Below are 14634 nucleotides of genomic sequence, written 5' to 3' on the forward strand. Positions count from 1 at the left end.
ACATTGTTGTTACTATCAGTCCACTTGCTTTTTCATTCCTTTTAAACAACAATTTGAGCAACTGTCAAAACTATACTTTTCTGAGATAATTTTCCAGGGTTATACATTTAGTTAGGGGGCTTTAATGTAAACTTAATGCATTAAAAAAAAACCAAAAAAACCCACACCAAAAGTAAGGAAATTAATCAAGTCTCCTTTATAAACTTTCAAAGCTGCCTTTCAGAAAGACACAGATTTTAAATTCTTACAGATAAATGCAGTCTTGGTAGCCAGAGAAACGCTGAAACAAGAAGACATGAAAATTGCTGAAGAAACGTCAGCGTCCTCTCCCTGTCCCCTGACATTATGAGGAAGATGGAAGATGCAAACCAGTCATAGCCAGCATAGCGCTCCTGCAAGCAGTCTGAATGAGAAGGTTAAGGAACTCAGGGAGAGATCTCCTCCTCGTTGCCCTGCAGGAACTACAGCCCTTCTCATCCCCAGGTCGTACTCACAGAGGCAAGAGCTGGTTTTTTAGAGATGGGCCAAGCGGAATAGAGCTGCACAGAAGGCAGCATCTTGAGGCACAATTGTCTCTCAAACTGAATTAAGAGAAATCATTTGTTTTCCTCATACGCTAATTTTCTTTCAGTCCATAAGTAGTCAAGCTAAACCAACAAAAGTAAACAAAACCCAAGCAAATGCAAAAAATCCTGCACCAAAACAAGTGTGCTTATAAAGTACAAGAAAGGAGAACAGTGGAAAACATGAGTTGTTAAAATTATAGGAAAAAAAAACAACAAAGTAAAAGAACAGCTTTAAAAACGTGATTAAGCATATTATGACTAATACATCTTAAGTGTATTTAACAGTGATACGCAAGTCTACTACATGAAGAATAGAGCAAAGCTTGTTGGAAAGGTGTATCTGTTTTGTTTAAAAAAAAAAAAGTTCCACATTAGATCTAAAAGAGTCAGAAGTCAAAACATTCCTGTTGATCAGATTACATTCATTTATCGTTACACAGGCAAAACCATTAACAGTGCTGATATTGTGGAAGTACCACAAATACTCATTAATGCTCAAAGCTGTATTGCTGGAGACTCTTTATAACACACAAAGATGTGATCCCACTCCAAAACAGTTAATGACAAAAATGAATGAGACTTGCACTTCTAAAAAAGTATGGGAACAAAAGGGTGAACATTTTCTTGGGTGCACTGGGTGTGCATTTTAACTTATCAGATTTTCAAAGTAGAAGTGCTGCTTTTTAAAAAATTGTTTTCCGTAAATATTACACATTTATGCCACTATTAAAAGCCCAAAGCAAGACTTCAAATTCCATTGGCATTTTTAGGCAATATAACTTATACCATCAACAAAGGATACAAAGCGAAGATACCACAGTTCTTTGCTGTTGTTTCAGGAATTTCTCACAATTCATTAACACGAAACACAGCCCATTTTCAGCATCTTCTTTTAGCAAGTTTAAATATTTTCCATATCTAGCACAAAAAGTTCAAACCCAAAACTGTTTAAATACTTTTTTTAATATCTAAAAGCAACAACTCATATTTAATAAGCCTGTAACAGTAAATCTGTCATAGCATTGTTCATTACTGTGTTGTAGATGTACATATAAATGATTAAAGAAAACCTACTATGCTCCACCTAGGAAGGATACACACCAAACATCTCCTACTTAGTGTTACAGTTCCTCATCTAAACTCCTTTTAGTTCAGTTTTGGAGACTATCATGGGGAGGAGCAAGTACTCAGACAGGACTCAGTTTCTTCATATACAATATTTAGAATTCGATATAACTATATTGTACATGTAATTATTATAATCAGAATTCAAATATTAATGCTAAAGATAGCAACCTGTGAAAGTACAGACATCCTAGCTTTTTCTTCATCATAGCTCTGAAAATTACCAGCCCAATAAAATGTGTAAATGGCCTATAACTAAGCTTAGCTAAAGAGAACCATTTAGAGAAGTAATGCAAGGGAAAAAAAGACACATAATTCAGGATAATGCGATTTTATGGTAAATCGTACTAGCAAGTTACAATTAGTCTTTACAAAAATGCAGGATAATAACATATATAATCTGTAAAGATAATTTAATTATGTACTAATACTTTTTTTAATTTGCAGTTAGAATTCATTTTCTTGAAGTTTATCTTGGATTTAGATAGTATAAAGCAATGTATTAAGCATCATTAAAGTCATTCCATGAAAATCAAACAAATCCTAGAAATACTCTAAGGAAATATTTTAATACCATGTACCTGACTGTCATTTCAACACCAAGCTGCTGCACAGATGAAAGGCATTCTTTCTTCACATCTTCCATGGCTAAAACAAAAGGAAATAAATTAAATAAAGTATTATGGGAAATATGATTTTAACTGAATACGAATGAAAAGCTTCTTTTATGTATGCATACCAATTCTCCAGAACTGTTTCTTATTCAAAATTAGTTTAGCAGAGTTTGGAAAGGATACATCAAGAAACTGCATTCTTCATATATTGTTTTTTATGAAAATCACCTTCTTTATAAGGAAATCCTCACAGTTAGTATGGTTATCATTAGCTTTACAGCATGATGTAAGTGAGCAACACCTTTTTCAGTCCCATTTCTTAGTAGCACTTTATCATTTTTTTGCCTAGAAATCAGGTAAGGCAACATATTCTGATCTACTTTCTTCCATTCCAGTGGCCTTAAAGTCTCTTAGCTGTAATTCCAACTTTATTAAAGAAAGTTCTATTTTTATGTGAATCACAGAAAACTTTATAACTTATGGATTTTAAAAATCCTGTACTTCTATGCATTTTTTCACACAGTAGCACATACTCCATTTTCTGTATTTGTTTACATTAAAAATCCAAGTTAGAAAAAATAAAGAAACTTCTGTTGTAGTATTTTCTTAAATTTTAAATTCTAAATTCAATTAAAAATGGGCATTTTTTCTATCATGAACATGTATCGTCTAATATAACTATACTTCAGACAAACATTACAGTCTAATAATATTACGAGTTACAAAACTGAGGGCTTAAACCTTTAATATAATTCTTTGAAAGCACTACTTAAAAAACAGCAACAAATGAAACAAATAAAAAACCCTAATAACTGACAACATGTGTTAGAAATGTAGTAGATATGGCAGAAGTTAAAATATATTCATGTAAATGATAAATGCAAAAATCTGATTGAGTAGATCACACAGTAACTTAATATATTTTTTCTATATCCTCAGACAGATAGAGAAATCAAATTGAAGGATTCCCTTCCTTCTCATTCAGGTAAACACTCTATGTTCCTGGTAAGCAAACAGGGACTAAGGGATTAAAAATGAAACAGGTTCAGGAAAGAAAGCCCCACCAACCCCCCCCCCAAAAAAGGCACTCTGCTCAATCGAGTTGAGGTATGTTGAAATTTTTATGAAGAAAATAATACAACAAAATTACAAATTACACTCAACAATGAAGCAGTAAAATTCAGCAGAGGAAGTATGGCAAGAAAAAAAAAACTCACTGTGTTTTAAAACTTTCACAGAGGACAATAATTTAAAGTGTTAAAATTAATGAGAAATTACCTTGTACTTTTGACAAATACATTTATGCATAAGAAAAATCAACTGATCTTCGAGTAAAATGAATTTATTCAGTAATCTGATGGGACTGAAATAAAAAACCACATCAGAGAGGGTTTTTTTTACCCAAAGAACAGATGCTCCAATACCTTTTGTATAGCATACCAGCAATGCAATATTTAGAAGAATACTTATAAAATTACAGGGCCTTTCAGTTAAAAACCCAGAGATAACTGAAACAGTTCTTAACTTTTTATAGCTCCTGTTCCAAGTTACCTGTTTACTCAGCCTGCAATTACCATACTAAGTCAATTCATTTTCAAGTTCCTGCGTGCAACCATGAAGGCAAGAGGCGTACTTACATCTTAGAAAATAGGGGGAATTTGAATGAGTTGGTGATGGCTAATGGCTAATTCAGTCCTAACACCACCATTTATTTAATGGCAGGACAGATGCAAAGGGTACAACAACCTCTAAGCCACAGTACAGCTCTGCCTCCATTTTGAGATGGATCCTCTTGCAGGTGGCAATGCAGGAGCTCGGATTCCAGTCCAGCAAGGGTGTAATGAGGAATAGCTCAATCCACAGTCTGAGCCTACTTTCCATTTTGTAACAGTTTACAAGTACTGAATGCTTATTTCCCATTAACATTAAAAAAACACAACTGACTTCACTGATTCTCACTGCCTTTTCTTCTCTGCTGTAATAATTCGTTAGTTGCTGAAAAGGGTTTTCTCCCTATCAGTTTTCCTTTTGATATTTTCCCCTGTATTGTGAAAGAAGATAAAATTAACATAGAGTTTGGACTGAATAACAATTTTCTATCACAAGGTATCTTATCAAGGCAAAAACTCTTGCTTTCAGACACCACTGTATTTGACATAATCATAGCTCTGTACTCTGCTAATTCACAACTCACAATGGGAACATGCAAACTATGGTTCTTTGTCCTGGGTAAAAACTTTTTATTTTCCATTTTGTTTACCACTTAAAAGAGTGGGAAGACTACGCTTTGGAACACTATAAAGTCATTTAGAATACACAAAGGACAACTTCCCACTGATTAAAAACTGGACCTAGAAACCTTAAATGCTCCATTAAACTTAGAAAAATGTTATTAAAACCAAGTGGAATATTTAAATACTGCATATTGCAATCCATGATTAAAAAGCTGACTAGTAAGCTTGGAGGAATATGTTGTGACTGTACTATTGTAACGATGCCCATACCTCTGAATCAATACACTCAGTTAATTTTCTACAAAACTTATTTGACGGATATTTGTTAATACACCAGATATAACTGCCTTGAAACACAATAGGCTTCATAATAAAAGGCACAGACATATCAGTTTTCTAAATAAGAATGCCATTTATCCTCAAAGGCCAGAACACCTCTCTGAACTGTGAATTAATAACAACATGATACAGCACTCTGGCTATTATTAAATGGAATGAAAAACATGCTTTGGCAGCTACCTTTTTATTTATCTAATAAAACAAAAAAATCTATGTTGAACAGATATTTTACACTTCTTTCTTTAAAAATGTAAAACACTGTAAACTAGAAATTGAGCCAAAATTAAATGAGCGACTTGAAGGATACCAGAACTCTGGGAGCTGATGTACAATTTTAAAAAAATTGTTATAATAGAAAGCACCTCAATGGGCAGGTCTTTTCAGAATGTTTTGTAGCATTCAGGAGCACAAAACCAGACCACCATAAGGCACAATTTCCAAAGGCAACTACATATAATTATTGAACTCGATCTCTAGCTATAAACATTTCAGAGTAAGTTAACTGGCATGCACAGTCCTGTAGTATTCTCTCTGATCAGACTAGACTTCAATCAACTTTACAACTTATATGGAAGACTGCTTTCTTATTCATTTTCCCTCTTACCATGATGAATCTTTTATGTGTTTAAATCAGAAAACGGGCTACACTGCATTCATACTGAAATGACAGGATGCCAAGCTGAAACAGCTTACAGCATATTTCAGAGAACTTGTATGGTCTTTAGATAATATTTAATTTATTTCCCTGTTTAAAGTGCTATTACTCCAAAGAAACCACTGGCTTCCTTTTGTGTTCAGTGAAGAAGATTATTAAAGCTCTCACATTATTGATTTAACTTTTTCACTCCCTGATGCCCTGGCCAAATGTGTTTATGTCTACATAAATGATCTTTGGAAAATGTTAATGCATGCTGAATTTTAACTTCAGTGATGTTCAGAAAGATTAGTTTTCTTTGTATGGATGGAAAAGACTTTTGATTCAAAGGAACTATGCAAGTAACTATTCTGCAAGCATTCTGGATTCTGAAAATCCCAGGATAACCAGGGCCACCTGCATTATTCCTGCAGATGCTTCAAAAATCTTAAAAGTAGTAGGTACGTTTGCTATCAGATCTCTAGTCCTTGGCTTGGTCCATATAAACTGAAATTGTGGAACTCTTAATTTTATTTTTTTTTTTGTTAAAAAAGAGCAGGTTTTTTCTTATTCTTCAACAGGTACCTAAACATTACCCATGGACAGGTGCCCAAGCAGTCAATATAAATCTTTATGTTCTGTCAGTATCCATCCTCTCTCTGATGTTCTTATGAAAGTTTTCTATTTTAAAACACTTGGAGCACAGCAAAAGTCATGAGTTTCTCTATGTTCTGCTCTGTCATTTGCTACAATTTTTTGATGGTGTCACCTCCTCCACCAGGCTACTCATCTAGAGTACTTCTGACAGTCTGAATCTCATATTCCTTGTTAGAATATATCATTGTCTATAAAAAAATCTTATTTCAAAGAAAAGTATTACTGTGTTGGATTTGAACTGCCAATGGAGACAATATAAACAACATCCAAGAGTACTTGCTGGAGAATGTTGTTGGCTTCTCAGAGATAGGTAATCCCATGTGCTATTCCACCCAGAGTATTGAACGTATATGTTATGTCATCAGTACGCTTGTCATAACAGTACAAAATCAAAATATTCATATTAGAGCTTCTTTATGTATTGGTCATAACAAATACTCAAGCTATTTTTGGCAACAGCCTCATTAAGAATGACCCATGCTTTCAATCCATTACCTAAACGGGCAATGGGAAAAATGCTTTCTGCTGACAGCATTTTAAAGTGGAGAACAGTTTTTAAAGAAGCGGATTAATCAAATGACGCAGGAAAAATGTAAGAATGTCCTTCCTTTTCCTTCCCTTTAAGACCAATTTGGGGTTGAAAACCTGTATTTCTCATTTGCTACTCCTTCTGAACAGCTCTATACTGATACCTTCCCACTGGTGTTTTTAAAATTTCTTAGTTCTTTACTCAACCCACCTGACCCTTCAAAGATTAAGAGCTCATTAAATGGTAGGAAATTCATATGAGATTTTGTTCAGTTGGAAAACGAAGCCTAATCTAGAAGAAACACACCGTGACATTTGAGTGTTATGGTCAAGGCCTGAAATCCCTGAGGTTCTGTCCCTCTGGCAGTACATGGAGGAGCTGCTTCATAAAGTCCAGTGGAAAAAAGAAGACTCAACTGCAAGGGCATCTGCAAAAGCAGAGCTACCAAAAAAACCTGCCAATCTAAAAAGGCTGCAGCATTCCCAAGTTTGGGCAGTCTGCAACATATGGTGGAGATCAATTAAAAAGCACAGACACCAACATATTAAATGACTCTGCACATGGAATTTCTCTGATAAATGGGTTTGTTGAAACCTTGAGAAAACAGACATTTCCACAAAAGATTTCTTTTGCATTGAACTGGAATTTGCTAACAGAAAGAGTAAGAGGCTGTTTTAGGAACTTCATATCCCTAAGGCATAATGCATAGTATTTTATACTATAGCAAATTTCAGTTTCTTGCCATTCTATTGCCTATTACAGCTACGCATCAATGATTTGGTTTTCAGTATTTTGGGTTTTATCAAGAAGAACGAAAAATGAAAGCAAACTAGAAAGTATTAATTCTAGGAAAGGGAATAGACAGAGATCATTAACATATAACACACAGATTCAGTCATCAATCCACATCACAGCAGTGTCATTGCTGCTAGCAGCAAGTAAACTTCATGCAAGATTTCTGTTGGTTTATAATTAAAAATTGCAACTGCATAGTGGTTTATCAGATTTTTCCTTCTCTCATCTTGAAAATGATAACAACCCAAACTAATTTGATTTTTCCATATTTGCAATTTTATAATAGACTGAAATCCTGAGGGGTTCCACAGCAGATGGATGACTGTGTTATTCTAATTACAACTAGCTACACGTTTACAAAGCTGTCATTTTTTAAGATAATCAATTTCTCATGCCAAGAAATATGATAAACACTGAATATCTTTGTGCTGTACTGAATCCACTTTCATGAAAAATGTGACTTGTCTTCATTAAACAACTATCAGAAACTGTTTTCAGTTCCTCAGACCCAAATTTATTTCAGAGAATGGTAGACACGTGCAATTGCCAAGTGCATGTTTGGCTTACTTGAAGCTAGGATGTGGAGCTAGGAAGATGTTACCTTCTTCCTTATTAACTTTACCTAATACAGAAAAATGTCTCTACTGTAATAGTAGTTTTAGGATTTAGCTTAGACAGCTCTTACACATGAGCATACAAAAAAGATACTGTGAAATAATACGTCATTCAATAATTCTCTATGAAGAAATTGCAATGCTTCATGAAGATTAGCAGAAAACTGTGGGAAATGCACAGAAATTTGATCACTCGTTATTCAATCAGTGATAAACCTAATTTTAAACAAATAAGGTCTGATAAAAATTTGAGTGTGTTTTGTTTGTCTCTCCAGTACAAATACAGAAAGCATAATGCAGACTTGGGTACTCAAAGTGCATTACCCTACCCTCATAGGAATGCCACCTTGTATATTTTAAGATGTAAAAGAGAACCTGAAATGAGTGTGAATTTAGCTATACAACCAATTTTACAATCAAGTCCTTTTACTATTTCAGAGTGGAGTACGATCATAGATTCAATTTTAGAGCCAGACTTTTGTTTCATGTCAATCAGCATTAATTTACTGGCCTAAACTAGCTTCCCTGGTCAACCCTTATTGCTACACCTCTCTGAAAAAGGTGTTATGAAATCTTAATAACTATTTTCCTATAAAACTTAAAAGAAACCCTTGATGAAACAAGTGCTGCTTGACTGAGTAACTTTCTCTGCTGGACTGGAGAACTCTACACAAAAAAGTCTGTGCTAATGGTGTTGCTGACAGGGAAAGACCACAATAAGACGCCATGAGCCCTTTGCCCACATTTCACATCAGTTTCTTACCACCAGATTACCGACTATCCTTGAGAGGACTTCTCGCTCTCCTATTTCCAAGCTTGTCTTCATTAAAGCACATATAATACGAAAAGCATTTGCACATGAAAACTGTTCATCAGACAACCCTTTAAATGTTGCAGCCTTTATTTGATATTTGAATAGGCAAACTTATCCAGAATTAGTGTCCAATGGTGCCTGAATATTGCCCATTCAGAAAACACAAAAAGCAGTATCAGACAGACTGAGTTGTTTATCATGAAAAGAAAATCTGTCAAGCTCAAGAAAAGCAAGAACTGAGGCTTTCACTAAGTTATCTCTGTCTCTGTATCTATTTTTTGGGATATTTCGTCCTAAAATATTAATTCAATGTATGCAACTGTCACGGGATTTTCAAATGTGGTCTTTCTTCAAAGTTGGCATTAAATTTTAGATAAATAATGCACCTAATCAGTGGTTTATGGTGAAATCAGTTAAACAGAAGATCTAGGTTCAACCTTCCTGAACGTGTTTTAAATCCTAGCTTTGACCAAAATGTTAAGAAGAGTGGATTAAAACTAAGGTATTCAACATCTAAGTGAACAGAGTAAGGCCTACTGCTTCTTTTCCTTAGAGGTTTTTCATATTCTATGGAAGCACTTAGCTATCATGATTAAGAAAGAGCAGAATTGCTGTATTTGCTGGGCAAGGCATCCATTTGGAGGCTGCGTAGATGTTTGTTCTTCCTCTAGAAGATTAGTTTTTCCCCTATTCAAACCACATGGGTTTTCCTGGTTTTTTAACAGGAAACACTAAGATAACCTTGCAAAGTTAGGTCTGCAGGCTATACTTTTCTCCAAAAAATGAGAGATACACATTCCCCAAGGCAGAAAAGAAAATTCCGCCTGGGCCTTCAATTTGACCGGAGAATGTGTGGTACATGGAAATAAAGAAAGAGATGCATGTCAAGGAGCAAGAGGAGCAGTCTAAGTGTCAAATAAATAATTTACAACATAAAGACATTCTGTGAGCTTTTAAAGGAAAAATCAAAATAATTGCTTGAATTAGGATGTGTCAGAAATACGTAATTAGTAAGCCTTATGAGTCCATGAAATTATTTTATTGATCATTCTGACTCAAAAGAAATTGAAAAGTAAATGACAATCTCATGCAGGACAACACGAAACACTTCCAGGATCTTCTAAGAAAAAATAAAATGTGTCACTTCAGTAACTCTCTTCACTAAGCAAAGAGACAGATTTTCAAATAAAATTGAGGGTATTCTGTTTGCAACCTTTCAGATGGTAAAGGTCACTACATAAATGAAAAAGAACCTCTAAATTACTAAAGCGGTTTTATTCTTTGAAACTTCAAAGGAAAGCCTGAAGTCTCCAAGGATACTATATCTGCATCCTGTGGATAGGAAAATAAAATATCAGTATAAATAACAGACTCTCCCCAAAGCAGGCTTAGTTCTCCACAGTTAGTTGCACAGTAAGTACTCTAAATGGCTGAACTACAACCTAAGAGGAGTCCTGGACAAACAGTGAAGAATGAAAAGTGCATTTTCCAGCAGATATTAACATTGCTTTTATATCTTCTAGTTTTGCCAGTGCTTCAAAGCATTAAAAGGCATTACTTTACACTCAGAATAAATCAGCTCTATCATTCATCCTTTGTTCTTGGCTGTAAGCATGACGTCTGTAAAAAACTAACACTCAGGTTACTCTGACAACAATAACAGTTCTTTAACACATATCCTTTAATGTTATATAAATTGCATACCTATTAGTTGATTATATATTGTGGGGCTTTCAAAAGGTGAGCCAGATTGCTTACACCATCTTAAATATTTATGCCACCAGCTTTGCAAATCATGCTATAATAGCTGTCTACAAATACTTTGAATCATAATCTCACCTGTTCTGCATCTCCATTTTTCCCTTACACACATAGAAATGTGAAAGCCCATCACTAATAATTACCTGTACTCTTTACTAAAGCACATTACCTTTTGGTCCAAAGTGAGATATTTCCCACCAGTTAAGTAATGAATTTCTGAACTGTGAAAGAACATTTTAAACAACTCCCAAAATGCTACAGTTACATTTAGAAGGAAAGTAATTTAAATATGAAGAGGCTGCATGGCAATAAATTATTAGGAAACTGACCTTTATAGCTTCCCGTGCTGAAATAACAGTCTGTTCGGCTTTCAGAAAGATGTGACACGAACTTTTCAATTAATTCTGCCAAAACTGCAAAACGTAAAAACCCATTAAAACATTAGAGGCAATGAACAAAATGTGGAACTACATTACTTAAAAAAATGACAATACGTGAGAAAGTAAAGCTATTTCAATTCCTGCATATTTATTCATGTTTTTATGGGGCAACAACTCAAAGCACGCATTGTGCTTTCGCATTCCTAACACCATTCCCAACTTAAATTAAATTTTAATAGCTTCACTCAAAATATATTCAGTGTAAACAGAAAGAGAATTCCATATTATCTTTATATCCTCCAAGGATTACTTCAGAATTTTTCACATGGTTTCAATATGAAATGAAAATTAACTATAATTAAACTATAATATTTTACCATATTTTTCTCTGTATGTAGACAGGAAATAAACAAAACCCCAAATAAAACCAACTCACAAACAACAAAAAACTGACACCACCACAAAATTATGCTAACAAAAGTACAGGAAGTTTTAAGGGATGTTTACATAAAAACCCAATATAAAACCCCCTCAAGATAAACCATCACAAGATAAAAATTATTCACTTAAAATTATGCAACAGGAACATTTCCTTTGGGGAATTCTGTATTTAGCGATGACCATTAAGGTTCTAATTCAGTTCTTGCTATGGAACTTTTGAGTCTGCAGATACTGCATAGATGAGTGAGATGCTGACATCTGTTCATTATGGGAGGAAATCTTATCTCCCACTTTGAGAGGAAGTGAGTCAGGAAGTTAACAAGAACTCTCAATGACAAATCATTATCAAAACTGTTCCCGATACCTCAATTCTGCAAGTCTGAAGCTAAGGCAACTGAGCACATGACATCATACAGGTTTAAACAAAGGATACAAGGAGCCTTTACTCATACTTCGTGGAGGAGGCCTGTAGAAGGTAAGCTTTATTAAGAATTTAAGATAAGAACAATGAACAGCTGTTATCTCGACAAACAGGATTTAAAGCATAGTGATAAAACCTTCTTTTCACAATAATGCAAAGCAAGGGAGTGTATTTAGAGTGCAACAAGTGCTGCTACTTATGGGATTTCCTGTTTACAGGCTGCATGTTACCATTTCCTTGGCAGCACCTCAATTTAATAGCAATGAAGCTTCAGCTCCTGTTCCCCTGTTCCTGCACATAACTCCATGCACCCACAGGTGGTTTTGCTGGTCTTAAATAATTCGTAGAATCATAGAATGGCCTGGGTTAGAAGGGACTTTAAAGACCATCTAGTTCCACTACACCGTTTAAGCAAATAACTGTATGAGTAGCTGTAGCAGCATAAGTAAGGCATAACAATCTGTGGTGGAGGTGCAACGGAGAAAACTAGAAAACTCTTGAATTTGCCTCGCTGACAGGAAAACTATCACAGTAGACTGCAGAGCCAGTTCTTTCAGGAATGAGGAGGAGGAGAAAGACAGAACCTCTACCCATAGTCTGATGCTTGTTATGCCAGAAAAACAATGAAAAAAAAGATATCATAAAGATAATTAACTCTTCTTCCAACCATTTTTAACCATTTTTAACTAACATACTGACATTAAATCATCATTTTTTTGTTTTCATTAGTTGTCTAAAACATTTATAGAAATTAATTTACAGTGAATGAGTCCATAAAAAGTTTTTAAAAGCCTGACTTTTGGTAATACTAAAGAAGTTTCACTACAACAGCTAAATATGAATTTACAGTTATAGTTACCAACTCAACAGTAACAAAATTAATTTTGCATTGCAAAGGACTATTAATTAAAACAAAAAAAATTACCTGTGTAATCTATATTCCTAAGCAATCTTATAGTGAAAAGAAACTTCTAATTAAATATAACATAGCTATTTTTAATCATGGTTAATAAACCACATAGGGTTAGGAAAAGCAATTTATTTTACAGAAGAGTAACAATTTATTCATTTTGGGAGAATAAACAAGCTCACTAATCTCCACTAATATGCTTAGTGGAATTTGGCCCACAAATAATATACCAAATATTTGTGTAAAATGAGCAAACGTGTCTATTCCTGGAGCTGTAGATAGTAAAAAGCAGAAATTAAATTTAAAATTAACTAGCTATATGTTTACTGTATGACTATTAGTATGGTGATTACTGAAATATGCCATACTATGATAATAAACGGGAACTATGTTAAGACTAAAATACCCCATAATTCAGAAAATTTAAAACCAAGTCTGGACATTGTACATTTCTTCCCTTTTTGTTGGAAGATATCCACAAGCTTGACCTAGTAGTTGAATACTTCAGTTTAGCCCTTAAGTTAATAAGAGAAGTGACAGCACAACTGCTAAGCAATTTTTTGAAACTCAAGAACTAAACTGATTTCCAACTTTTGAAAGTATTTATCTAAGTGCCTGTCAGGATCTTTGAAAAGCTTTTAATCAAGTTTGAGAGAGGAAGACACAAATAAGAATTTATCAAAACACACATGGTTCATACATAAATAGAGCGTTTTCACAAGACACTGTCTCTCCCAAAGGAATGTCCATGTGAAATGACAAGTAGCTATTTTAATTTTTGTCTTCTAATACTAAATCATTTAGCTACCATTTGGACACTATCATGGAAACTGTTTCACTGATTCTTCATATAACTGGAAAAGTAGACAAAAGAAATTTCAGCAGGTTCGTTGTACAGTACAGTCAGTATTGCTGTAAAAGCCCAAATTCTCATGCAGAATTTATGTGGCCTACCAACTTGGTGAAAATGTTGATTTTCTTAAATTATGGTAGCTTGGCTGTATTAGTGTTGAACTTTTTAGGAGACTGGCAATCACCTAATGCAAACTTAATTCACACACAAAATAAAGAGAATTTTAATGCAGGAATGTATAATCACATACAAAATAAATGAAAGAGTTTTAAATCACTGCACTATGCTCATAAAATATCCAAATTCCTAAAGGATTTTTTTTTCTTTGGTACGAAAGAAAGGTAATTGAAATGGCTTTAAAACTGCATAAGAACACTGATTGAAAAAATTGATGTGATTAAAACTGTTTTAATAGGTAACGACCATGAGAGGTTATTGTCGTAAGGTACCTGTCGGAGGCCTTGGTCTGTGGGGGAAGAAAGACACCGACACACACACTAGGATGATGAGACACACTAGGATGAGACAGAGAGATGTCTGCCTGCTCAGCGCAGCAGGCAGCTTTTTTATTGAGTTCTCTAACTTCTATTTTCCCACACATATAACATAAACATATTCTTACAAAAACACCCAGGAATGCAGCACCTGCACTCAGCCAAACAGCTTTAACCTTGTACTCTTTATAACTCAAGGCTGTGTCCATGGCAACTATCTAATTAGCTCCACTGCTCTCATGGAAAACGGCCCAACACTTTGTAATATTCCAAACCCCTCAAGCTTCAGTTGTGGGGCTGTGACTTCACCCCACAGGTTATCTGATCCCTACTCTGAAAGTTTTAAGTCAAAAAGATCAAAAACTGCAAAAAGCATCAGATTTTTTTGAATCCTCTAATGTAACTAGTGTTACTGGATCATACTCTATGATCATATTCTATGATCTATACTGG

At 34.5% G+C, this 14634-nt stretch overlaps 1 protein-coding gene across 9 annotated transcripts in view; it reads right to left on the bottom strand.

Annotated features, from left to right (window-relative positions):
• The window catches only part of TBC1D32 (TBC1 domain family member 32), an 80331-nt gene that overhangs the window by 6106 nt on the left and 59591 nt on the right, over positions 1 to 14634 (bottom strand). For 8 of the 9 annotated variants that reach the window (XM_027633843.1, XM_027633842.1, XM_027633847.1 and 5 more), the window contains 4 exons: positions 11012 to 11095; positions 2273 to 2339; positions 1369 to 1484; positions 249 to 403 (listed from right to left, as the gene is read on the bottom strand). In XM_027633843.1, the coding sequence (XP_027489644.1) occupies positions 249 to 403; positions 1369 to 1484; positions 2273 to 2339; positions 11012 to 11095 (422 nt within the window). Of the gene's footprint in view, positions 1 to 248; positions 404 to 1368; positions 1485 to 2272; positions 2340 to 4120; positions 4347 to 11011; positions 11096 to 14634 lie in introns of those variants that run through there. The other variant, XM_027633851.1, reaches the window with a different exon arrangement.

The sequence above is a fragment of the Corapipo altera genome, unplaced genomic scaffold (genome assembly GCF_003945725.1).
Source record: "Corapipo altera isolate COAL_440 unplaced genomic scaffold, ASM394572v1 2b, whole genome shotgun sequence".
Taxonomy (NCBI): domain Eukaryota; kingdom Metazoa; phylum Chordata; class Aves; order Passeriformes; family Pipridae; genus Corapipo; species Corapipo altera.